Source organism: Tarenaya hassleriana, unplaced genomic scaffold, assembly GCF_000463585.1.
Source record: "Tarenaya hassleriana unplaced genomic scaffold, ASM46358v1 Cleome27, whole genome shotgun sequence".
Lineage (NCBI taxonomy): Eukaryota > Viridiplantae > Streptophyta > Magnoliopsida > Brassicales > Cleomaceae > Tarenaya > Tarenaya hassleriana.
Window position 1 is genome coordinate 1992752 of NW_010965946.1, and position 23007 is coordinate 2015758.

The 23007-nt window shown below is 40.8% G+C and overlaps 7 protein-coding genes and 2 non-coding genes across 9 annotated transcripts; 6 read left to right on the plus strand and 3 right to left on the minus strand.

The window, feature by feature from the left end:
* Positions 1-516: 516 nt before the first annotated feature.
* On the plus strand, positions 517-1676 carry LOC104817502 (protein SRC2 homolog). Its single transcript, XM_010546718.1, has one exon. The coding sequence runs from the start codon at positions 739-741 to the stop codon at positions 1501-1503; it is 765 nt and encodes a 254-aa protein (XP_010545020.1). The 5' UTR covers positions 517-738; the 3' UTR covers positions 1504-1676.
* TRNAE-CUC lies at positions 529-601 on the minus strand. Its single transcript has one exon. It is a non-coding gene; the product is annotated as a tRNA-Glu (tRNA).
* Positions 1677-1935: 259 nt separating the features above from the next.
* LOC104817503 (autophagy-related protein 18a) lies at positions 1936-4566 on the plus strand. The gene is made up of 4 exons (XM_010546719.2): positions 1936-2888; positions 3667-3877; positions 3957-4083; positions 4258-4566. Exons 1-4 carry the CDS (start codon positions 2004-2006, stop codon positions 4346-4348), a joined length of 1314 nt encoding a protein of 437 aa, XP_010545021.1. The 5' UTR covers positions 1936-2003; the 3' UTR covers positions 4349-4566.
* Positions 4567-5178: 612 nt separating this feature from the next.
* LOC104817504 (glutathione S-transferase F13) lies at positions 5179-6691 on the plus strand. Its single transcript, XM_010546720.2, has 3 exons — positions 5179-5629; positions 5730-5778; positions 6070-6691. The coding sequence occupies exons 1-3, from the start codon at positions 5483-5485 to the stop codon at positions 6528-6530; spliced, it is 657 nt and encodes a 218-aa protein (XP_010545022.1). The 5' UTR covers positions 5179-5482; the 3' UTR covers positions 6531-6691.
* Positions 6692-8345: 1654 nt separating this feature from the next.
* Positions 8346-9832, plus strand: LOC104817505 (glutathione S-transferase F8, chloroplastic). Its single transcript, XM_010546722.2, has 3 exons — positions 8346-8617; positions 8762-8810; positions 9142-9832. Exons 1-3 carry the CDS (start codon positions 8468-8470, stop codon positions 9594-9596), a joined length of 654 nt encoding a protein of 217 aa, XP_010545024.1. The 5' UTR covers positions 8346-8467; the 3' UTR covers positions 9597-9832.
* Positions 9833-11317: 1485 nt separating this feature from the next.
* Positions 11318-11388, minus strand: TRNAG-CCC. Its single transcript has one exon. It is a non-coding gene; the product is annotated as a tRNA-Gly (tRNA).
* A 653-nt stretch (positions 11389-12041) lies between these two features.
* LOC104817506 (heavy metal-associated isoprenylated plant protein 3-like) lies at positions 12042-13422 on the plus strand. Its single transcript, XM_010546723.2, has 3 exons — positions 12042-12183; positions 12262-12337; positions 12550-13422. The coding sequence occupies exons 1-3, from the start codon at positions 12130-12132 to the stop codon at positions 13191-13193; spliced, it is 774 nt and encodes a 257-aa protein (XP_010545025.1). The 5' UTR covers positions 12042-12129; the 3' UTR covers positions 13194-13422.
* Positions 13423-16155: 2733 nt separating this feature from the next.
* LOC104817507 (desiccation-related protein PCC13-62) lies at positions 16156-17702 on the plus strand. Its single transcript, XM_010546724.1, has 3 exons — positions 16156-16528; positions 16665-16890; positions 17119-17702. The coding sequence occupies exons 1-3, from the start codon at positions 16191-16193 to the stop codon at positions 17536-17538; spliced, it is 984 nt and encodes a 327-aa protein (XP_010545026.1). The 5' UTR covers positions 16156-16190; the 3' UTR covers positions 17539-17702.
* Positions 17703-18799: 1097 nt separating this feature from the next.
* LOC104817508 (putative indole-3-acetic acid-amido synthetase GH3.9) lies at positions 18800-21831 on the minus strand. Its single transcript, XM_010546725.1, has 4 exons — positions 21484-21831; positions 21278-21379; positions 19670-20493; positions 18800-19600 (listed from the first exon to the last, which is right to left on the minus strand). The coding sequence occupies exons 1-4, from the start codon at positions 21771-21773 to the stop codon at positions 19023-19025; spliced, it is 1794 nt and encodes a 597-aa protein (XP_010545027.1). The 5' UTR covers positions 21774-21831; the 3' UTR covers positions 18800-19022.
* Between the last annotated feature and the right edge of the window lie 1176 nt (positions 21832-23007).

Here is a 23007-nt window from a genome sequence, read left to right on the forward strand (position 1 = left end):
TAATTAATTACGCTCTTTTTTTTTCAGATTGGCCTCAAAATGAGGCCCATTCGGTACGCCAACCCTTCGTCACCACTCCAATTTCCCACAGCATTCCTTTCTAAGATATCATCTTATGTAGTCAACCACCGCATGTTTCCATTGCGTTTTTTTTTTGTTTAAATGCATTGTATTTGAAATTTGTGTATTTAATTTACATATATGATATCGTCATCTTGGTTTAGAACCATTATGTTCAATATGTGGGATATCCAAGGGGGTGGTCAAAAATTGGTGGCTGGTGAAGAGAATATGATTCAATAGACCTCGAAATGAATTTTTCATATGAAGGTCCGCAGCCAGATTCGGTCAAAATATATATATAAAAAAAAACTGCCACTGGGTTTTCTTTACAAGAAAGACAGCTCTTGCTAAACCCTTTGATAGCTCCACCTATGTATCTATAGTATCTGATACACCTGCTTAATCTTTGTAGCTTTTCTCTACTCTGAAACAAAATTAAAAAAAAAAAAGGCTGAAAACAAAATATTCCGTTGCCGGGACTCGAACCCGGGTCTCTCGGGTGAGAGCCGAGTATCCTAACCATCTAGACTACAACGGAATGTTGCGTTTCTTCAGAATTCAGATGATCCTTTTACGTGGTTGGCTGTGCCAAGTCCTCGTCAACGTCGATGATCAACAATCTCATATAAACGACAGAAGACGTTTTTGTCCAATCAATTTGTGTTTTTTGCTGTAATGTCAACAATGGAGTGCAGATCTCTGGAGATAACGGTGGCGTCGGCGAAAGGACTGAAAAAGGTCAAACACCTCTCGAAGATGGATGTTTACGTGACGGTGAAGCTATCCGGCGACCCAGCTTACACCGGCCAACTCGAGCATCGCACCCACGTGGCTAAAGATGGCGGAACCAGCCCCACGTGGTCTAACTCCGCCTTCACCTTCACCATCCGCGAAGCCCTCGCTAATGCCAACCGACTCGTTATCACCTTCAAGATCACTTGCGACCGCAGCAACAAGGACATCGGCGAGGCCCATGTTCCGGTCAGAGACCTTCTCGACCATGTCGGAGCCGACAAGGCCGGTCAGAGGTACATCACCTACAAGGTCAAGAAGCCCAACGGCAAACCACGAGGCGAGATTAACTTCTTCTACAGGTTCGGTGGTCAGATGACCAGAACTGGCGGCGCCGGAGGGTTTGCAGTCCACGCGCCGCCGCTGCCGACGCATAACCCTGCACCGTATCCCTGGCCACGTGCACCGGCACTGGCGCAGTTGCTGCCGAGTTGGGGATCGTTCAGCTACCACGGCTGCTCTCCTTCTCCACCGCCGAGTTATAGCTACCACACCGTGGCTCCGCCGCATATGCCGCCAGCTGGATATCCGACCGTAGCTCGGCCGATGGGATATCAGGCAGAAGGTCCACCTGCTGGATACCCTCCGGTCGATCCACCGCAGGTTCCACCGGTTGTATACCCTCCGAGGGGCGCATATGGATTTTGACCCCGTCGAGGATGTGGGCCCTACGTGGCATATCTCAAGTTGTAATTTCGTTGTCTACTTTGATTTTGTCAAATTAATATCCTTTGGTTCCCATGGGCTGTATTTCACGTTAACAATCTTTTTTTTTTTTGTAAAAACAAACGTTGATTGCTATTATTTCCCTTTACTAGTGATCTAATGTGTTAGTACTTATAAGTAACCATTTAATTATTATTACTATTATTATATACAAATATGTTAGCAGAGAATTTAGATAACTGAAATTATGTTATACTAAATTTGATATGATAAATTCGGATTTTTGCATTATTAATATATTAAAACGTTAATTAGAGCAAGAAAAAGGCTTTATTAAAAAAACAAAGGAATTTTTGCTCCAAAAGATATATCACGACATTCATATAATCAAATGGGCCAGAGAACCCAAAATCACGTTTAATTCCTTCTCATCTTCTTCTTCTCCACGTCCACGCCACGCTTTCATCCGACGTCTTTCTCTCATGGCTACCGTCTCCGCTTTCTCCTCTCCTCCCTGGCCAAACCCTAATCCCAATTCTAATCCTAATTCTGCCTCCGCCTCGGATCGTGACGAAGCCGCCGACTCTCTCGATTCCTTCTCCTCCATGACTCTCCAGGACGAGGAGCTCACTCGGAATTCCGACAGGCAACTGGATCCCAACAGGGACCTCAACGTCCAGACGGCCCTCTCTCCGCCGCAGCATCTCATCCCGAATTTACCGGCTACGCCGCCGCCTTCCCTGCTCTATCTCTCCTTCAACCAGGATCACGCTTGCTTCGCTTCCGGCAGCGATCGTGGGTTCCGGATCTATAATTGTGACCCGTTTCGCGAGATCTTCCGGAGGGATTTCGATCGCGGCGGTGGAGTCGGTGTGGTGGAGATGCTTTTCCGATGCAATATTCTGGCCCTCGTCGGCGGTGGTCAGGAGCCGCAGTATCCACCCAATAAGGTCATGATATGGGACGATCATCAGAGCCGCTGCATCGGTGAGCTCTCCTTCAGGTCAGATGTCAGAGCGGTCCGGCTCAGGAGGGATCGGATCATCGTGGTTCTCGAGCAGAAGATATTTGTGTATAACTTCGCTGACCTGAAGCTGATGCATCAAATCGAGACCATCAAGAACCCTAAAGGCCTGTGCGCCGTTTCTCAGGGAGCTGGTTCGATGGTACTCGTATGCCCTGGTTTGCAGAAGGGTCAAGTTCGGGTCGAACATTACGCGTCGAAGCGGACCAAGTTCATCATGGCTCATGATTCTCGGATTGCTTGTTTCGCGCTAACGCAAGACGGGCACTTGTTAGCCACGGCGAGCTCCAAAGGCACTTTGGTTCGGGTGTTTAACACCGCGGATGGTACCTTGCTCCAAGAGGTACGTCTTAACAAGAGTTGCCTTAGCCACAGTGAAGAGTTTATGATTTTTCCTTTGAAGTTCGAACTCATGTAAAAAGCCTTGAAATTCTCGATCTTGGAATCCTTGTAATTTGGTAGTTGAGCTGCTCGTTTATCTGAGACTCTTTGGTTCATAGATGCCAATAGGTTCGTTTATGTGGCTATTATGAGGCCGATTCACTTGATGGGGGGACTATGCTGATGGGGAGTCAAGTTTTGAATTCGTATAAATTTGGTATCATCGAGCCTCAATTCTCTTTGTGGATCCTGAGCTTTCTTTGTTTTCACCTGAAACCCCTCCCCTTAGGCAGTATGGTAGCTTTGGCCCTCGAATGGAACCTGATAAAGGATACACATTGACATTGTGCTTGTTGAAGTGATGTTCAAATTATCAAGCTTTTTGAGAATCATAGTAGAGTGACAGAGTCAGACTTGCGATACTGTTCTTCCGCCGACTTGGCTCTTCCATTTTGTCGTGGAAATCTTAATCTGGCATGTATCATCTGTCTGAATGAAGTTCTTTCAGTGTTGTAGAAAAATTTTCCGGTATTGAACATCTTCATCGTGATGATCATGAGAACCCCCTTTATCAATTTCATAGTCTGACATCTGCTAGCTTTTCGCTTGGTTGTTTCAGATTCAACACACTGCTCTCATAAATTCATAAGTAAAATGAAATCCCTGATTGCCATTAAATTCGATTAGATCCTTATATTCCTTACAGAACTCAGTTGTATCGATTTGATGTGACTTTCCAGGTTAGGAGGGGTGCAGATAGAGCTGAGATCTATAGTCTGGCATTCTCTGCAAATGCCCAGTGGTTAGCAGTCTCGAGTGATAAAGGAACAGTCCACGTTTTCAGTCTCAAAGTCAACTCCGGGTCTCAAGTGAACGACACATCCCGAACTGCAGTGGATGCTGCCACTCACTCCCCTTCTTCACCGTCCTCGTCTCTCTCGTTACTCAAAGGTAGATATCCAATAATTAAAGTGCACATTAACGGCATAAGCAGATCATTTTTGACAATAACCTTCTTCCTCAAACACAGGAGTGTTGCCAAAGTATTTCAGCTCAGAGTGGTCAGTGGCTCAGTTCCGGCTGGTGGAAGGATCTCAATACATTGTAGCATTTGGTCATCAGAAAAACACCGTTGTAATTCTTGGCATGGATGGGAGGTAAGTAAAAAACATCACAAAGGAAATTGTCTCGGGAAAATTCTCCAAACTTGTATGTCTCCTGGAACCAAGAAAAGCATCTATATGTATATATATATATATGCAAAATATGTGTCTGTGTATCTTCCCTTGTCGGGTTTGTGTTGTTGACCGGAGCTCTGTTTGATGATGCAGCTTCTACAGATGCCAGTTTGATCCCGTTCATGGAGGAGAGATGACTCAGCTCGAGTACCACAACATCCTGAAGCCACCTTCTGTTTTCTAATGCCATTTCATTTCTGTTATTGTTTTCTTTTTGTTCTCTCTTCTCTCCCTGTTATTATATGCTGCTGCTATGGTACATGTATGGTTCCCCATCTTCTCGAGATGGGCATACCGTAAATGTGGATATGTGTGTATATATGGGCGTATATTTGTAAATCTCGTCGCTAACCATGATGCAGTTTTCCATTTCCAATTTACTCTTGGAGCTCTTTTGCACTCTCCTGGCTGTGTTATTTATCTAATCATGTTGTATGTTTTGATGCTGCGTCCGTTGATGTAAACCGAGATTTGAATTTTGAATGATTATAGAAGATGGGTACATTGGTAAGTTTATTTACTTATAATTATATAGTATTAGAAACATTAATAAGGGCAATAGAGCATTAATTTTTTGTGGAATTTATGCATCTTGGCAAATTTGACTGACTACCTTCTTGATTAACATAATATTAACGGCGTAATCAACGAACCAAATCTCATCTCTTGGTGGTTTGACTTTGACTGATTCGACCACGTGACTCTGTCCGGACGACAATCTCGGCCTTTTTGTTCATGTTCAACGTGACGCTGACGACTTTCTAATACTCGTGATTAGCAACACTGATTTTCGATTTACGACATTTGAAAATTTACTGACCGAATTCCGACGCATCAGAAGCCAAGGGAATCTTACCCGGACATTGATTTCAGCGTTTGAAACGCCGAATTTCCTATTTTATTACAAAATGGTACCTTTTAACGTTAGGCTTTATTTATTTATTTGGGGAAATGTTTGCGTCATAAGATTGTGGCGTTTCATTGCCAGTTCCCAAGGTGGGTGGATTAATCAAATGAAAGATTCCCGAGTACCTGCCATATTCGCGGATTAACAACAACTCAATCAACAAATTAAAAATGACGAACTGATTTGTCCTGTTTTTGCATCTAGGAACATCGCTTTTTTTAAAAAACTATAACATAAATGTCATTATTTAACCGTTTTTTTACCATTTGTTTACATGTTTCGATGTTACGGGAAAAAAAGAAACTCGCGTATATATAAAGAGATAGATGAACGAGGAAGGTTGAAGAGAGCGACAAGCTTGAAAATACACGTACAAGCACGCGGTCGCTCTCTCTCCCTATCTCTGAATCAATGGCGATGAAGCTGCATGGGGATCCGATGTCGGCATGCGTGGCGCGTGTCATGCTATGTCTTCACGAGAAAGATGCAGAGTTCGAGCTTGTTCCTGTCAACCTCTTCTCTTGTGAGCACAAGCAGCCTCCCTTTCTCTCCAAGAACGTAAGAAATTCGACCGACTGTTTTTCATTTTCAAATATTTTTTTAACTGAAACTAAACAAGTTCTATATGTATATGTATGCATATATATTACGAATGCAGCCCTTTGGCCAGGTGCCTGTTCTAGAAGACGAAGATCTCACCCTTTTCGGTTTGTATTCCTTTTCACACGTGCATGCATATGCTCTTGTACATGCGTCTTAACGATATAATCACATGCACGAGGAAGTTATTACGGTAGCTGATTTTTGTTAAGCATTAATCTGTCTACCACGTAAGAGTATGCATATATATATATATATATATATATATATATATTATGGACATATGATTGATGAACCTTTTTATAAGTTTTACTATTTTTATTATGAAATCATTGTTTTTCTAATCAGTGATCCAATATTTATGCTTCGTACCAAACAAATTAATCGAATGTCGACAGAATCTAGGGCGATCACGGCATACATAGCAGAGAAGTGCAAAGAGACAGGAACGGACCTCACAAGACGCCGGAACCCTAAAGAGGAAGCTGCGGTGAGAGTGTGGTCGGAGGTGGAGGCCCACCATTTCAACCCGGCCATAGCCGCCGTCATCCACCAGCTGGTCGTGGTGCCGCTGCATGGGAAGTCCCCGGACACGGCCGTCGTCGAAGAGAACATCGACAGGCTGGGCAAAATTCTCGACGTGTACGAGGAAAGGCTCGAGAAGTCAGAGTACTTGGGCGGAGATTTCTACAGCCTCGCCGATCTCCATCATGTTCCGTACACTCACTACTTCATGAAGACCGAATTCGCATCTCTCATCAACGACCGCCCTCGTGTTAAGGCTTGGTGGCATGATCTCTCTTCCCGTCCGGCCTATCTCAAGGTTGCTCCCGGCATGAGCATTGATCCCAAACTCTGAACTGATCGGTTCCATCCCTTTTTTGTTTTTGTGTTTCGGTTTGGTTCTCATGGACTTTGCTCATAAATTGATGATTTTATCTATTTTAATTTCACCATAATTATCTTAGAAAGTTTGGCATTAATTATTATGCCCGTGTGTGTATATATATATAAGCTCAAAGGCAGCAACTTCGTATTATCATCCTCAACGCATTAAGAATGCCAACACAAGTATCAATCGATATACTGTTATATATATATCGTTGTCTTCTTATATATTATTCTTTTATAATTCAAAAATTAATCAAATTTTCGATCTAACTACATCTTTTGAATATCCTTCTCCCAAATAAATATTCAAACCCGAATTAAGAAAGAGGTTTGGTCCACCTTTAACTCTTTTTATATTGTTAATATTTGATAGTTACAACGGTACCTCTTTTAAATATAATTCTAATGTTGTTTCCTTTCTTTTTCTTTTTCCGGTTCTTAAGAAATTGACAACAGTTTTTAAATATTTCTACTACGTTGGTCTTCTCCCTTTCGTATAAATAATATATATATATATATATATATAAGTAAAATAAAAGATGATTGTAAAAAAAAAAAAAGAGAGAAAAGAAAAAGGATTTGTTCGAAAACTCGTTCCAACGCATTAGACTTTTTATTGGGCGATTGACCGACAACCATTGTCTGACCCACACGGTCTGCTCCTAAATGATTTTTATTTCTTTAAGAAATGAAAATTCCGGTTGAACCCCACTTTCGAAGTCGTATTTAATTTGAAAATTTGAAATATTGTATATGTTTTTTTTTTCAAAAATTATTGACGATGTTGAACTTTCCAAATATTAATTATTTCTAACCACTACGGCTTCTGCAAGATTATATGTCGCCTGGCGTTAGATCAACTGGCATTAAATGATTTGTTAGGACAATAAATTATACATTTAAAAATTCAGTTATCTCAAATATGCAAAATCGAATCTAAATATAATATAATTATATATGATTCAAATTAAATTGAAAATCCAATTCGAATCGTATAATGAAAAATATCGGGCAGAGAGGACTTCATAAGGAAAAGTCAATGTACAGAGTTGCACATTGACGCGGCCGATTCAAAGCATACAGTGGACTTGGTCCATGTTTTATTTGAACCATTTGCGTAGTTGTGTCTATTTAATTTAATTCCGTACAAAAATAAAAAAAATACATTTGTCTTTTATTGTTTAAGGGAGACGTGGACATTTACGTGGCCAAGTTGGAATAAAGGAAAAAGGCAACGAAATTAACATTTCACTCAGATAAACAAAAATGAATAATTAAATAGCATTATTATTATTATTATTATTATTGTAAATGTCATGTAATGAGCAAAGAATCTCCCTTTTTGCTTTGTGGAAAACAAAAGGTGACAAAGCGATGGGAAAACATTTGATTGTACAATATCTGATATTTCACTATTTATGTTGATAATTTAAGCATAAATCATGCTATTTTTATTATATGAAAGGGCCAAAAAATTAACTCTCTGATAATTACTATGAAGTAATAATGATACACGGTTATATAATGTATGTGGCCCATGTATATGGATCTCTTTGAATATCACGAGATATAGTAATAAAATATAATATGCAAAAAAAAAACACCAGAATTACTACATTTTTATTTTTGGTAAAGCTAAAGAAGGGGAGGGGGGGTTATTAGTCATTTCTATTTATACAAAAATAAAAAGAAAAAAGAAATTCAGTTGTTGACCAAAAAAAAAAAGATGGAGGAGGTGGTGAGAGTGAGGTTTCGAGAATAGAATAGAAGGCACGGGCATGAAACCGTCGAAATTCCTCTCCCTATATAAAGAGACCAAGCCCCTTTCCATTTCATCCGCATCCCCAAAGCATCTTCCTTCTCGTTTTCGGTTCATCATCCTCTAACTCCGTTTCTTCGACGATAATGGCAGGAATCAAGGTCTATGGAGTCCCTTTTTCGACGGCCACCATGCGCGCCCTCGTTGCTCTCTACGAGAAAGGTCTCGATTTTGAGTTGATCCCTGTTGATCTGACCACCGGCGCTCACAAGCAGGAACCCCACATCTCCCGCAACGTAAGTTATCTCCGATCCTCTGTTTTCGCTCCGATCTGAGACGCGGTCCTGTTTTTCGTTGCGGTGGGAGGGCCGATCCCGATCATTGGCTTTAGGGCTTTCCGTGAGATCTGATGCTCAGTTTGATCCTTGTTTTTATTGCAGCCTTTTGGTCTTGTTCCGGCTTTTGAAGACGGTGATGTGAAGCTTTTCGGTGAGTCCGTGATTATCCCCGATCCATTTGTTTTTTTGTTTATCGAACGAGCAGTTACCCATGGTTGTTGATCAGTCATTTCTTGCATGTCCATGGACATAACTGATGATATGTTGAATGGATCGGTTGAAAAAAGAAGACATCGTGATTTCGACTGGAACCGACTGTTTGTGCTTAAAGGCTTGTTATGTGTAGAGTCTATTAAGAGTATGGATTACTTCGCATAGTATGCAAGGCAAACACTTGTATTGTTCCTTCAGGTTGGTCACTCTGTTGTAATGGTGTACTCAATCCCGAAACATTGAAGCTGAAATGCTCTGTCTTTGTGCAGAATCAAGGGCCATCACGCAGTACCTAGCTGAGGAATACAACGACAAAGGAAACCAGCTGTTCTGTCCTGGCGACAAGGTTGTGAAGGCAACCACCAGGCAGTGGATGGAGGTGGAAGGTCAGCATTTTGAACCGACCGCCATGAAGCTGACCTTCGAACGGGTCTTCAAGCCCATGCTCGGCATGACCACTGACCCGGCCGCCGTTGAAGAGCTCGAAGGCAAGCTGGGGAAGGTCCTTGACGTGTACGAGAAGAGGCTTGGAGAGTCCGAGTACTTGGGCTGCGGCTGCTTCACCTTGGCCGACCTCCACCACCTCCCTGTGGCTCATTACTTGATGGGCACAGACTCGAAGAAGGTCTTCCAGGCTCACCCCAAGGTCAGCGCATGGTTAGCCAAAATCTTTGCCAGGGAGGCCTGGGCCAAGGTTCTTGCCCTGCAGAAGCCACCACAGTAGAGAGAGAGCTTTCAAGTCCGCTTGAAAGTTTGTCAGACATCCCTATGTTTAAAGCGTCCTTTCTACAGCAGAAATAAAAAGAGATCGAGGGTAGTGCTTGTTTGTGTGCCTTTTGTGTTATGCGATGGTGTTTTTAAGTGTTCTTGTGTTTCCCTGTTCATAAGTGTGACTTTGTCGCCTTTGGATTGTACCACTTCTATGGTTTTTGAACGATATCCAGACTTTTCATATATATATATATAATGTATATGAATACGCATGCGTATAGAGATATTGGATCTTTAAGTTTGGTTTGGAACATGAGTTGAGCAGTCATTCGGAGAAACCATTCGCGTGTTCGTCTCTTTGTTCATATTCATCTTCGTACCTTGTTAACATTTCTGCACCTTCAGGAAAAATTATATGAATATGTATCTGAAAATCGAATAAAAAAAATTAATGCTGTAAAAAAGTCAAAGCATAGACCAGGGCCTGGATGGACGTTTAAAGTCAACGGTCGGTCAAAGTACTCGGCCTGTGACCGCTTCACCTTGGGCTTTACGGGGTCCATTAGGCGGAAACCTAAGCCCATGTGCGAAACGGCATGCAGTCCGGACTCGGTAGGGAAAAAAGGTACGGTGTTATCCAACAGCCACGTGTGCAGCTAAACTCTCGGAGCACTGCAGTAATGGATAGAAACTGGAATAAAAAAATTATAAAACGCCACGTCATATCGCACGTCAACCTTTTTGTCGTTTTCCTAACCTCCCCAATAACGTATGAATAGAAAAAGACCGGGTGCAAGGAGTCAATATTAATGTAGTGATTGTAACGTGCAAATTATAGCACCAAATCATTCATATTTGATGTATTGCAGCCATTGTTTAATCGATCACCAAAGGAGCCTGAGCTCTGAGGCCTCCATATAAGCTTAGAGAGACGAAGCTCTTCCAAACCAATAGACATCATCATGGTTATGACGAAGCTCCGTTGCGGTCTGTTTTTCCCGGGCATGGCCACCATGCTCGGCCTCCATGAGAAAGACATCGACTTCGAGCTCGTTTTCGTCGATTGGCTCTCGGGCGAATCCAAGACTGACGCTTTCCTCTCTCTCAATGTAAGCAAAATCCGCTAAAACTACTCTTTCAACTCACTCAGTCGCTATCTTGATTTCATTTTTTCCTTGTGCCGTTTCAGCCCTTGGGTCAAGTCCCTGTTCTTGAAGATGGAGATCTCACACTCTTCGGTGCGTAAACTTAATGATCAGCAATATTGGTTGATGTCTCTGGGAAAATGGTGTGTATATTTATGTACACAGAATCAAGAGCCATCACACGATACCTAGAAGAAAAGTACACTGAGAGAGGTACCCGACGTCGTTTTTGGCTCGGAGGTGTCCATTGTCGAGCCAATCCAAGGCATGATAGCTGCCTCCGGCAATAACTGAACAGACAGATGGCTTTTGTTTTGTCCAAAAACGGTCCACTTCCTATCGTTGAACGTCTGATGGTTGCATCCTAAGGAATAGCATTTGAACTGTGCCGTTCCAAAACAGGTGTTTGTATCTTTTAATGTAATGTTTGCTTCCACTTTGCTGTTTTATCTTATTGTTAAATTTGTCTGTGTCCCCCTGCAAGGGACGGGTGCTGTATTATAATCATTTTTCATTTGGCATCGCCATCAAGCGTACGCGTACGGACATTTTTTAATTTGTAAAAAAAAAAATACTTTTAAGTTAAAATTGCGCATCCGGGGAATCGAACCCCGGTCAGTACCGTGGGAGGGTACTATGATACCACTACACCAGATGCGCTGTTGTGTTTGTATGAAAAGATTTAATGATTACATCAGAATGTGCACATTCACAATCCCGTGAACCTTACAAAATCTTTTATCAAAATTGTTATCATAAAGATCCTTCTTCCGCCTTTTTGATGTGCTTCCCAGTTGTCCAAAGGACACGATACGTACAAGCCAAATGAATGCATTATATTGCACACGAGTTTGATACTGTTCTTGACCTAAACCCACATATTTATTAAAAAAAATGCTTGCAGAATAAAAAAAATTGGCTGACACAAAGCTGAACGGCGTCACTTATACATAGATATGGAGTCCGACACGAGCGGATGTGTTCGAGCACATTCAGGAGATGTGGTTGGACTCCCTGTACACTCTTTGCCCCTACGTCCCAATATTGGTTGAGAAATTTCTAGGCCTCTATATGCGCACAGCCTTCAAGACCCGTAATCATTGCCAAGCCCAAACCCTAGACGCTAATGATACGTATCTATTGGTCAATTGCTTTCTTCGAGTTTGATGATAATTAAAAATCTTCGTCGGCAACACTTTTAGTTCGCTGGATTGAAAATGACATGACATTTACGGTACATTTTTTTTATACAGACAAATTTCGTTTCCCTATACAGTATTTGATGACACGCCCACTTATTTATTCTGTTGCCTCCTTCTTTTGTATAGTCATATATAATTAAGGCTCATAACTCTCGACCTTCAGTCTGATGCACGTGCTCTGTCTCTCTTCCTGAGTTCGATGGCGACGAAACCGGTCGGAAATCAGGCTGCTTCCGAAACGCTAAAGTTCAAGGTTTGTGTGTATATATCGGTGTGTCACATAAAGTTGTGTTCAGTCTCTTTTAATGTGTGTGTGTGTGTTTATATGCAGACATGGGTGTTGAGAGTCTCCATCCATTGCGAAGGCTGCAAGAAGAAAGTCAAGAAACTTCTTCGGGGCATCGAAGGTACTGATAATCTACGATCATTCCATTTTTTTTTAAAAGCTTATATACTTGTCGTCAATTTAAAAAAAAAAATAGGTGCATCGATCGATGCCTATAGTTCAAGCACGACTATTATATATGAACGTGATGTATATCGAATGTATGCAAACGTATTGGTTATACTGCCGGTTGTGTTTTGGTTGACTCACTTGTACGTAATGGAGAGTGACCAGGTGTTTATGCGACGGCGATCGATGCCCAGCAGAACAAAGTTACAGTCACCGGCGACGTGGATTCTGACACGCTGATCAAGAGACTCGCAAGATCTGGGAAATATGCCGAGATTTGGCCGGAAAAACTACCGGAGATGGTCAAGGAAAAGAATATTCCTCATAAGCCATCACCGGGCAAGAACGAAAAACAGAAAACCCCTAAAGCTGACAGCGGCGACAAAGACGGCGATAACCTGAAAAAAGTGGCGGCGGAAGAACCAGAAACCGGCGGAGATGAAGAGGAGAAGCTTCCAGAAGCGGAGAGAAATGGCGACAAGGGGAAGAAGAAGAATAAGAAGAAGAAAAAGAAGGAAGCGAAGTTGAGTGATGGAGGAACAGAGAACGGAGAGGCAACCACAGCCGTCGGATCTCCAGTCTCGCCGTTACCGCCGTCAGATCTCCAGCCTCCAGTTAACTACGGTATGAGTTACAATTCAGCGCCGTACGCCGGAGCTGTGAACTCGCATTTCGTTGTTCCGGCAACCCACCTGGCTGATCCCCTCGTGCATCTTCCGCCGCATGATCCGATCAGATTCAACAGCTACGAAGACTACGATGACGGTCATCACGACTGTGACGACGACACCGGTTGCTTCATCATGTAACGACAGTGTTTAGGTCTTGCAGTGGTTCGCTGTCAGCTGGTCGGAGGCCAAGAGGCCGGAGCACTTCCCGTTGTGATAAATTAGTGGTACTATATAAGAGTTTATTATAAGGGTTTAGGGTTCTGTATTCATATTTTGCAGTCTTTTTTCTATGTTATTGTTTAACCAAAAGCTTGTGGTATTATATATATAAAAGGCAGTCTTGTAATATCGAATATGTATCATATCATTCCATGGTAATATGCAATTATGGTCATTCCGAAACATAAGATTGTACATGCGAACTCAAGTTGAATTAGCACACGCGATTTATCCCTAAAGTAACACCTCGTCATACGTTTATATTGTTGCATGTGACAATCTACGGATTCGAGACGAATCTAGTATTTCTTTATTTTGCAGAATTGGGTCAAAAGAATGTGGGCCCGGGCATCTTATGCAGTGTTAGAGAGTTGTAAAATTAATTAATTATTTAATAATGTCTGTAACTGGGATAAAAGCTGGTAATCATACTAATAACTGTTGACGATAATAATGGCTCCTAAATCGAGATAAAGCGGAACATGGGATGGTGGGTTTGCAAAGTGAGCGAGAAGAGGATGGGCCCAAAATTCCCGATTTTTTTATTTTTTTTGGTACAAAAGCAATGACTTTTCGGATTTGAATTTAAATAAAGAGCATGGCACGGCAGCCTGCAAAAATGTTCTCTCTTAATATTATTCAAATATTATTTAAGAAATATGAGGAGCAAGGTGATATTTTATTAATATAAATATACAGAGTTTCAAACTAAATAAATAAAATTATAGTTAACATCAAATATTTATAATTTTTTTTAAATATCTATTTTCTAAATTTAATAAAGTTTTTATGATACGATTTATTTCATAATATTTTTCATATATTTTATAATACTTTTTTTATATATTAACAATTATTATGTTCATTAAGATAAAAATCAATATAAATGAAACAGGCATGTAATACATAAAAAAGAGGGAAAATTCCTTTAAAAACCATATAATTTTTTCTCATCACAATTTTAACCATATATTTTTTTATCTTATTAAATTTTATATTTGTTATATCTATTATCTAATAATAAAATATCTTTACTTTTAAAAAATTGACAAAAAAAAAAATCTAAACGGAAAATTTAACTATTCAATTGACATGACAAAAATTTCATCCCATTCATATAATACATCATCATCTAATGTTTAATAATAAAATAATAATAAAAATATTTAAAAATTATAATAATATTAATAAAAAATAAAATAAAATAAGAAAAACTACTTATATATATATATGTATATATAATATCTGGATTTGCAAGATAAATTATTTAATTAATTTATGGAGATAAAATTGGTCAAATCGATATAAATACGAAAACAAAAGATAAAACATATATAAATTATTAAATATTAGATGTTTGATGATATGTAATGTGTGTAGGACGTAAGTTTTGTTATATCAGTATTGAATAATCAAATTTTGTGTATAGAGTTTTGTTCACCAATTTTTTAAAAATATAAATATTTTATTATTAGATAATAAAAAAGTATATAATTTAGTAAGATTCTAAAAAAATGTGGAAGGTTAGAGAAAAGTACAACATTTTTAATGAAATTTTTCCTAAAAAAATTTCCACTCCTCCTTTTTCTAGGAATCTTCGGCAAACCTCTATCTATACATCCCTTCCCTAACTAGGACTAGTGGGATATTTTCTTCGAAAGCGATTGCGCCCCAACCCAACTGGCTAGCTGGCTGCTGTAGCGCCCATTCCCTCCGGTCCTATCCCTAAGTCCTGGGACTGGCCGAGGCTTGAATACAAGCAACTGACATCTCGGATCTTGCCCTTGCCAGGAGCATGGATGCCGAGAATGCCCTCGGTCCATGTCTGCCTATACGTAATTAAGCTCGGTATGAATTTAATGGCGTGGAGATGATCTCGATGTTGCTTAATTATGAAACTGACTTGTCTATGTCCGTTTGCCTGACCACACTCAATCTCATCTACATGACGTCATGCGTATGTATATATATATAATTATTTGTTTATCTCGTACCAATATATATCTATATATATATATATGTATATATACAATTTTTTTTAAAAAAAAATTAAGACTAAAAAGATATTAAGAAGATCAAGTGGTGCCGTCATAATTGGTACATCCGAAAATATAGAAAAAGTATGAATTTCCTTGCGTGTAATATTCAATTATATATATATATATAAGTAGATGAACTATATAATAACGTTGCTTAAAAATTAGTCGGAGCCAAAGGATTAATTATAACACATCGTCACACTTTTTGTTTTAAATTTAATACAGTTTATTCCTTAACTAAATGAGGTGCTAATTTCTCCAGTTAGAAAACCATGTGTCAACTACGCTCCGGTCATCTTTATCCGATTTCGGTGCCAATCTCTCTACGTCTTTCCCTTATTATCATATTCTAATTTCAATGGGTTTAGTAAATTAGATGATCTAATTGACATCCCCTAATTATCTTTCTCACAAATATTCAAGGGAATACGCTACAGTAACCGCCAGTATTTGCAATCGTGGAAAAAAAATTATACAACCTTTCGAAAAACAGATTCAAATTTTCTCCGGACTTTGTAATCAGTTTCCTAGATAATTTATTTATTTTTTCCCTGCACAAATAATCCTTTTTTAATGAATAATATGTGTTATAAGTTGGTTCGCGTATAGAACAAAATATTAGCATTTGTAATCAGAGGTTAGAAAGACTTGTTAGCATTCCATTTGTACTAAAACGAGGGGTTAACTTGGGGCACACGTACATTCCCTAATTAAACGCATCACACCAACTTCTTTTAAATTTTGATAATTCGGACAAAAAAGAAAATGATGCCAACATTGTCTTATTCGAACAAGAAAACTCTACCCTTTATTATATAAAGGACCCTCTTGTATGGAGCGATTCATTAAAAAAAAAATCGCAATTTCATTTTATATCATGGACGATATGTTCAAGCTCTATCTCTCTTTGGGGTTGCTGCTTGTATCGCATCAAATATTAGGAATTTCGTGTAACGATCACGAGTATGATGAGCACCCGAGCTGCTCGGGAAACATGTCCGCGAGCGATGCGGAGAGGGTTCGGTTCGCGATGAACCTTGAATTCTTTGAGGCCGAGTTTTTCCTGGAGGGCGCCACGGGGAAAGGGCTTGATGCCTTCAACAAGACACTCGCAAAGGGTGGACCCCCACCGGTCGGAGCCATGAAAGCCAATCTCGATCCCATAACCAACAAAATCGTCGAGGAGTTCGCTTATCAAGAAATCGGCCACCTTAGGTACGTACGTAATCCCACGAGAACATTGATACGAAAGGATATGGTAGGCTAAGATTAAAATGTTATGGATAATGTAAGATTAAGAGAGACGTGTATATATGAATGCATTATATAAATGTTAAAAACGAATGTGAAGGGCCATAGCGGATATGGTGGGAGGGATCCAGAGGCCGCTGTTGAATCTGTCGAAAGAGAATTTCGCGACGACCGTGGATAGAGCGGTTGGACGGAAATCAGATCCACCGTTCGATCCGTACGCGAACTCACTCAACTACCTCATAGCGATGTATATCATCCCTTATGTCGGCCTCACCGGTTATACCGGCACCATTCCTTTCCTCGTCGACTTCCACGTCAAACGGGTATGCTTTAATTTTATGCTAATTAACAAGACGTACGTAGGCGTGTTTTTGTCCGTAGAATGTGTACATATATACATGTGTGTGTGCCAAGTTACGTACGTGGACCTAAAAAATGAAGTTATTGATCAGCCACGTAAATAAGTTGCATGTACTCTATAATATAATAAATCATGCATCTTGGACCTAGACAAACAATTGACGTAAGAACTTGAAACATCTGTCTATCAGCTGGTGGGTGGTTTGTTGGGGGTGGAATCCGGACAAGACGCGGCCATAAGAACGCTCCTGTACGAGAGACAGCACGAGAGGGTCAAGGAGTACGGAGGAGTCTCGGTGGCTGAGCTGACGGACCATTTATCGACGCTGAGGAACGAGCTTGGTATGTGCGGGATCAAGGACGAAGGCTTGTCCGTGCCTCTGTGGCTCGGGGCCGAGAACCGAACGACGAGCAACCTCCTCTCGGCCAACCAATACTCGCTGTCGTACGGCCGTACGCCTCAGGAGATCCTCAGGATTGTGTACGGCACAGGGGACGAGCACCGTCCCGGCGGCTTCTTCCCTTGCGGAGCCAACGGCGAGATCGCGAGGGGGTTTCTCGAGAAAGGTCCACGCTATGGTTATGATGGTTGTGTTGTCAACCATCATTAATCGATTTTATCGCAACTTGTACTGTATGTGCCATATGCGTTGTAATGTTTGTTTGTGATTTGGTTCTACGGCGATGAGCTTTGTACGTTTGCGTTGAATAAATGGATATCATTACATGATATCATTCCGATGGTTATAAAATTAAAATTCCAGTGTTTGTAAAAGATTGGTATATACACCAATCAAGCCCATGGAGGATTTCTAAAGAGGCCCGTCGCTATTCACCAATTTTTCATGTGCTTATTGAAAGGGTCCGAGTTGGAGAGTTCGATTCGAATAAAGACGGCTGTCCCAATTCTTTACAAATCTTATCCACTTAAAGAAGAGTTGTCCCTTTGTGCCTGTGACCTTTACGCATGTATCGAATCTTACCCAGAATTCGAATTTAAGGATATTTTCTAGTTTAAAAGAAAGGTTATAAATAATTTCATAAATTTTTTATTACAAAAAATAAAATAAAAATAAAAATCCACCATTATATACAATTGAACTCGCGCATACATTATCCAAATCCAATCCATGTGATCGCTCGATATAGAGGAATGGAACAGTGTTCGTCCATCCGTCCTTAGTGGCGATTGCGTAAGCAAAGCAAAGCTTTCTGGCTCCCACCAAACCATAATTGCAATCTTATTCCTCTCCCAATACATTACAATAAATGATTCTGTCTTTTATGGTTATAAGTACTTAGTATTAGTATACACATTCTATCCGTAATATCGAGCAATAACTTTATTTATAATGGTGCTTCGCATTTTGGAATTCGGAATTAAATCATTAAAATTATGGGATGGTGGGTATATACAATTCTATCTTGGGGATGATTAAATGAAAGATTAAAAGCGTTGACTTTGACTCAATATGTCGGCAAAGTGAAATTTCTCTTTGGGTTTTTGAAAGTGGCACGCGCGTGTCGGAATTCATGCTTCCTTTTCTTTTCTTTTTTTAACCCTTCAGCTTCACTGTCTCGTCTTCCACTAGCTTTTTCTCGAATTACGTAAAAGCATGCGACAAATATTTTTTTTTTCATTTCAAAAAAAAAAAAAAGAAGAAGAAAGAAATGACATGCATGCATGCTTTAACATGTCGGAGATCAATTAATTATTGCATCTAAAGTCTCTGAACCACACGTCCTTACGGGGAATTCCCAAAAAGTCTATGCCATCTAATCGTTAGAGTTGAAACATGATTTATATCAAATATATATGCCATCTAATTGTTAGAGTTGAAACGTGATATCATCACCACTCTACAAAATATATGTAAATGTAGAAATCATCACATTCCATAATTAAACATCAAAATTATATTCGATTCATGGACATAGTTTATAAAAAATAGCGCATAAGATGAAACATGATAGCCCATCATAAGCACCATCAACCCTCAACTCCAAACTGCGTCCAATAATTATAATAATTATTATTATTTATTAGAAAGTTCATGCGAGCTGCTGCTGCTGCTTCTTCTCCACGGCCGTTCCGTCAAGGGACCCAAATGGGGTCACGAGGGCTGAAGAAGGAACCGATGACGCGGCCGTTGAGCAACTTGAGCGCACCGCTGTTGGATTTGACGCACCTGGGAGTCTTGTACTGGTTGATCGAGCCGCCCTGGCTAATGATGAGATCCATCAGTGCCTCGAACGAGCCACCCTCCACGACCCTTATCTCCAGCGGCCCAACCGACCTATCCTTGCTCCTGCATTGCCTGTATATGTAGTCGAGCTCTTCTTCCACCGAGATACAGCACTCCTCTATCACTTCTCCTTCCATGGCCGTCTTCCCGTTGGGGGTTCCGCTATGGTGCTGTATCTCCCAGAAGAGCACGTAATGGCCAGGCACGGACGAGGTGTCCACGTAGCTCGTGTACTCGACTAGCAGCGCGTTGTGGGATTCCAGAAACTTCTTAGCCAGCGTGATGCTCCTGTGGAGATCTTCTTCATTGGTCTTGTCGTTGTCCACACTCAGTACCACATTTCTCCGGCATATGAACCGAAACTGTGGGGCTGTGTTGTAGAACCCAGCCACTTGCAGAACATCACCCATCCGGTAACGGCACAAACCTGTCAGGAGAGAACGAGCCGAATCAAATCCTATTCTAAGCGAACTTTCTTACGGAAAGGTGTTCTTACCGGCGAAAGTGGTGACCACCAACTCGTAGTAGCAACCAAGTTTAACGTCCACCAGATCTACAACTTTATCACTGGACACTTCCTCATCGTCATTGTCATCAAAAGACAGCGAGCCGTTTTCTCCCAGAGGTATAAACTCAAAATAACACATGTTTGGTAGGAGGGTGAAAGCCACGTCTGCAGGATTGGACAGTGGTTTCAGGTTGACCCCGAAGTAAGACTCGGAGGAAGCATACATTGGGCAGACCAGCGGCAACTTCCCACCACTGTAGAACTGGAGCGCTGGTATGTACTGAGCCATCGAGCCAGTGACCACAGCCTCGATGAACTTTGCCCTCGGCCAGAGATGGTACAGAATGCCCTTCCACGACGATCTTCTGCAGATTTCTTCTATCTCATCAGCCAGGCCGGGATTTGGCGACTCAAGAAGGGTTGACATCGATGAACGACAACCAGGGTCGGTGATCATCGGGTCAAGCTCACCTTCGCGGATGTCACGACAGAGCTGGAGCCATCTACGTTCGAGATAGGATATGGCACGGAGAAATGCAGAGGCAAAGACGGCTCCGAGGCGCATGACCTGGTGGCGGTGAACCAGACCAGACAGCAACTGACAGTACATGCTCTGGTTGCTGTCTTCGCATAGGACAGCCGGAATTGGGCTGGTAAGATCATTGAACGGATCATAAGGTCGGCACTTGAAGTGCTTGCTCTTGTAGTAGCTAGTGAGCACGGCTCGAACCGGCAAACCACCGGGAGTGGAGGTTTCAGCCTTGACGAAATATAAATACATGGCCTTTCCCTTGTCAAGTCCAGGTATATACCTAAAGATATTCCAAGAATTAAGTGGTATCATTTACGATTAAGGTTAAAAGCAGTAAATCTTTCACAAGACAACAGCTTAAAGCAGTGAAAATAAGAGTGACTGCAGGAACAAGCAGATAAATCTTCAGACACAACTAAACTCCTGTCAGAAAATAGCTGACGTCAGTGGAAAGGTTCACGTTCGAATGACTCTGGCTAAATGCGAGTGCTACCAAAACTCCAAGAATCTTTTTATGGGACCCTTTGAAGGGTGTGAAAGGACGTGTGGATAGAGGTTGCAGCATATTATGACGATGTCTTTATAGAGGCAAGATGCTCCAATGATGGTACGGTGCTACTACACTAATGACGAAATATAAAGCATTATGTGCAACAACAACAAAAAAATGAAACTTTTTTTGTTAGTGAAACCCATCAAAATCCATCATGGTACCACGGCCCAGTACTAAAGCCGAAAGTGCCGGTACATATTCCCGATCCCACATGTTAGTGCTAAAATGACGAGGAAACCATATTTACGACGCTTATCAGTAAAAACAAATCCACAGCATTTTGTCATATTTTCATGTTTCACACGTGATGTGATGCCTTCAATGTCCAGCTTTGGGAAAAACCCCAAGCCACCATGGTACCATGAGATCAGCCACTTTGGTCCATTATCAAGTAAGTATTATGTGCATTGTGTCCTAATAAGAGTTATATCATCTCTTCCTTAGGGAAGATGACAACAGAAGAAGTTACTAAGAATGAAGAGATTACAAGTAGGAGAGAGGGTTCACTAACTGGTTCACAATTGGCATGATGAGACTGTAGAGAAAAGTCCGGCGGTCAAGATCTTCGGCAATTGATGGCATTAGCTTCGGCTCTCCGGCAGAAGTCCCTGAACTGCAACATGCAAGAAACAGACACTTTCTTTAGTTATATAAGAAACACAACAGAAGAAAAGGAAAGAAGCAGAGTAGTGGTCTAATATAGTAAAGAGAAGTGACCTGCATAATATTTCAGTTATTGGATGACCAGTGACGAGAGAGGAGTCTTCTCCATTAGCAATTCTCTGGATATAAGGATATATATCTTTGTATTTGATAACAGGGACAGAACGTTTGAACTCGCTGATGTCTTCTGACCCTTTCATGTACTTACTCAGATACTGAGTGTCCTTGTTCTGTCCTAAGATCTCCTGTAAAATGTGCTCTTGAACTTCAGCAGCATTCATGGTGATCCTCTCAAGTTCCTTCAACGGATTTTTACCCCTGTAATCCAACTTCATTTTGTCCATGATCGCTCAACAGACAAGAAGAAAGATGATAGAAGCCAAAGGGAGTACAGATATTCCGTAGCAGCCAGGGCTATTTATAATCGGTTTGGCTATGTTCCATACCCAGAAATGGAAATAACTATCTCCCCAAATAATTGCAGTTAAAGGAAAAAAAATTAAAAAAAAATATATATGTGCTGATTTCATCTGTTATGCGGCTTTTATCAGTTTCAAAGACATGCACTTACGATACAAACAAAAGAATATAGCGAGCCGTAAAAACATAGGTTTTTACCATCCCCGAACCTGGAGTAACCATATCAACGTAATTTTTTATCACATGCTAAAGAATTAAGACATCACATAATATGCATATTCTGATAATTAGCAGCTCAAAAAGACAACTTTCCATCACAGCCTATGCTCATCCCATCCCTAGTTCTTGTAAAAACACTTGCAATAGGCTTTACATTCTACTTAGTTAGGCTGAGTCTGTATCCCATGTGAACACCTTTTTTTTGGTTTGTTAAGCATGTGAACCATAGCAAATGTTCTAAATTCTTCAGCCAGTACGCAGCATCAAAGATCTCTCCCTAATGTTAAAACTCAATAATCCCCCAAGAATCACAAAAGCAAACACACTGGAAGGATCTCTCAGAGAAACAATCTAAACCGTCCATTTTTTTATCAAGAAACTCAAGGAATGGACTGCATGAACGCAAAAAGAAAAAAAGACATCCTAATCAATTGGTGAGATGAACAACTGTCACGGTCACCAGCTTTCAAACAAGCAACCATTCAAATGCGTTTGGTGCTCGTTGCATCCGCAAAACAAATCCTTGTTTTCCATTTCTATACCAAGTGAAGGACAGCGGTAAACTAAAGGATGACGCTGCTATACCCTCTCGAGAAGATGATGGACGAGTCTAGACAGACATCATGCGGGAGTGTAGTTGATTCTTTTTCCCATATCCAGAAGGTTGCTGACAAGGCACACTAAAAAGCTAACTAAAAAGTCCTTTTGTTTTCGTGACTAGGTGTTGCACATTGTAACACATTATTATTACTATTTGGCAGTATTCCTCCATGCATAATTTTTTCCAGTCGTTTCCAATCCATATAATCTTGATTTCTACCTATCTCTAGCTCATAAAAGCATTAGTTCACAACCTTATCCACAGTCTAGATATGTCCCTCTTCAAATCTTGCAACTAAAGTCCTATGGATCATCCATTGAACTTGGGGGGGGGGGGGC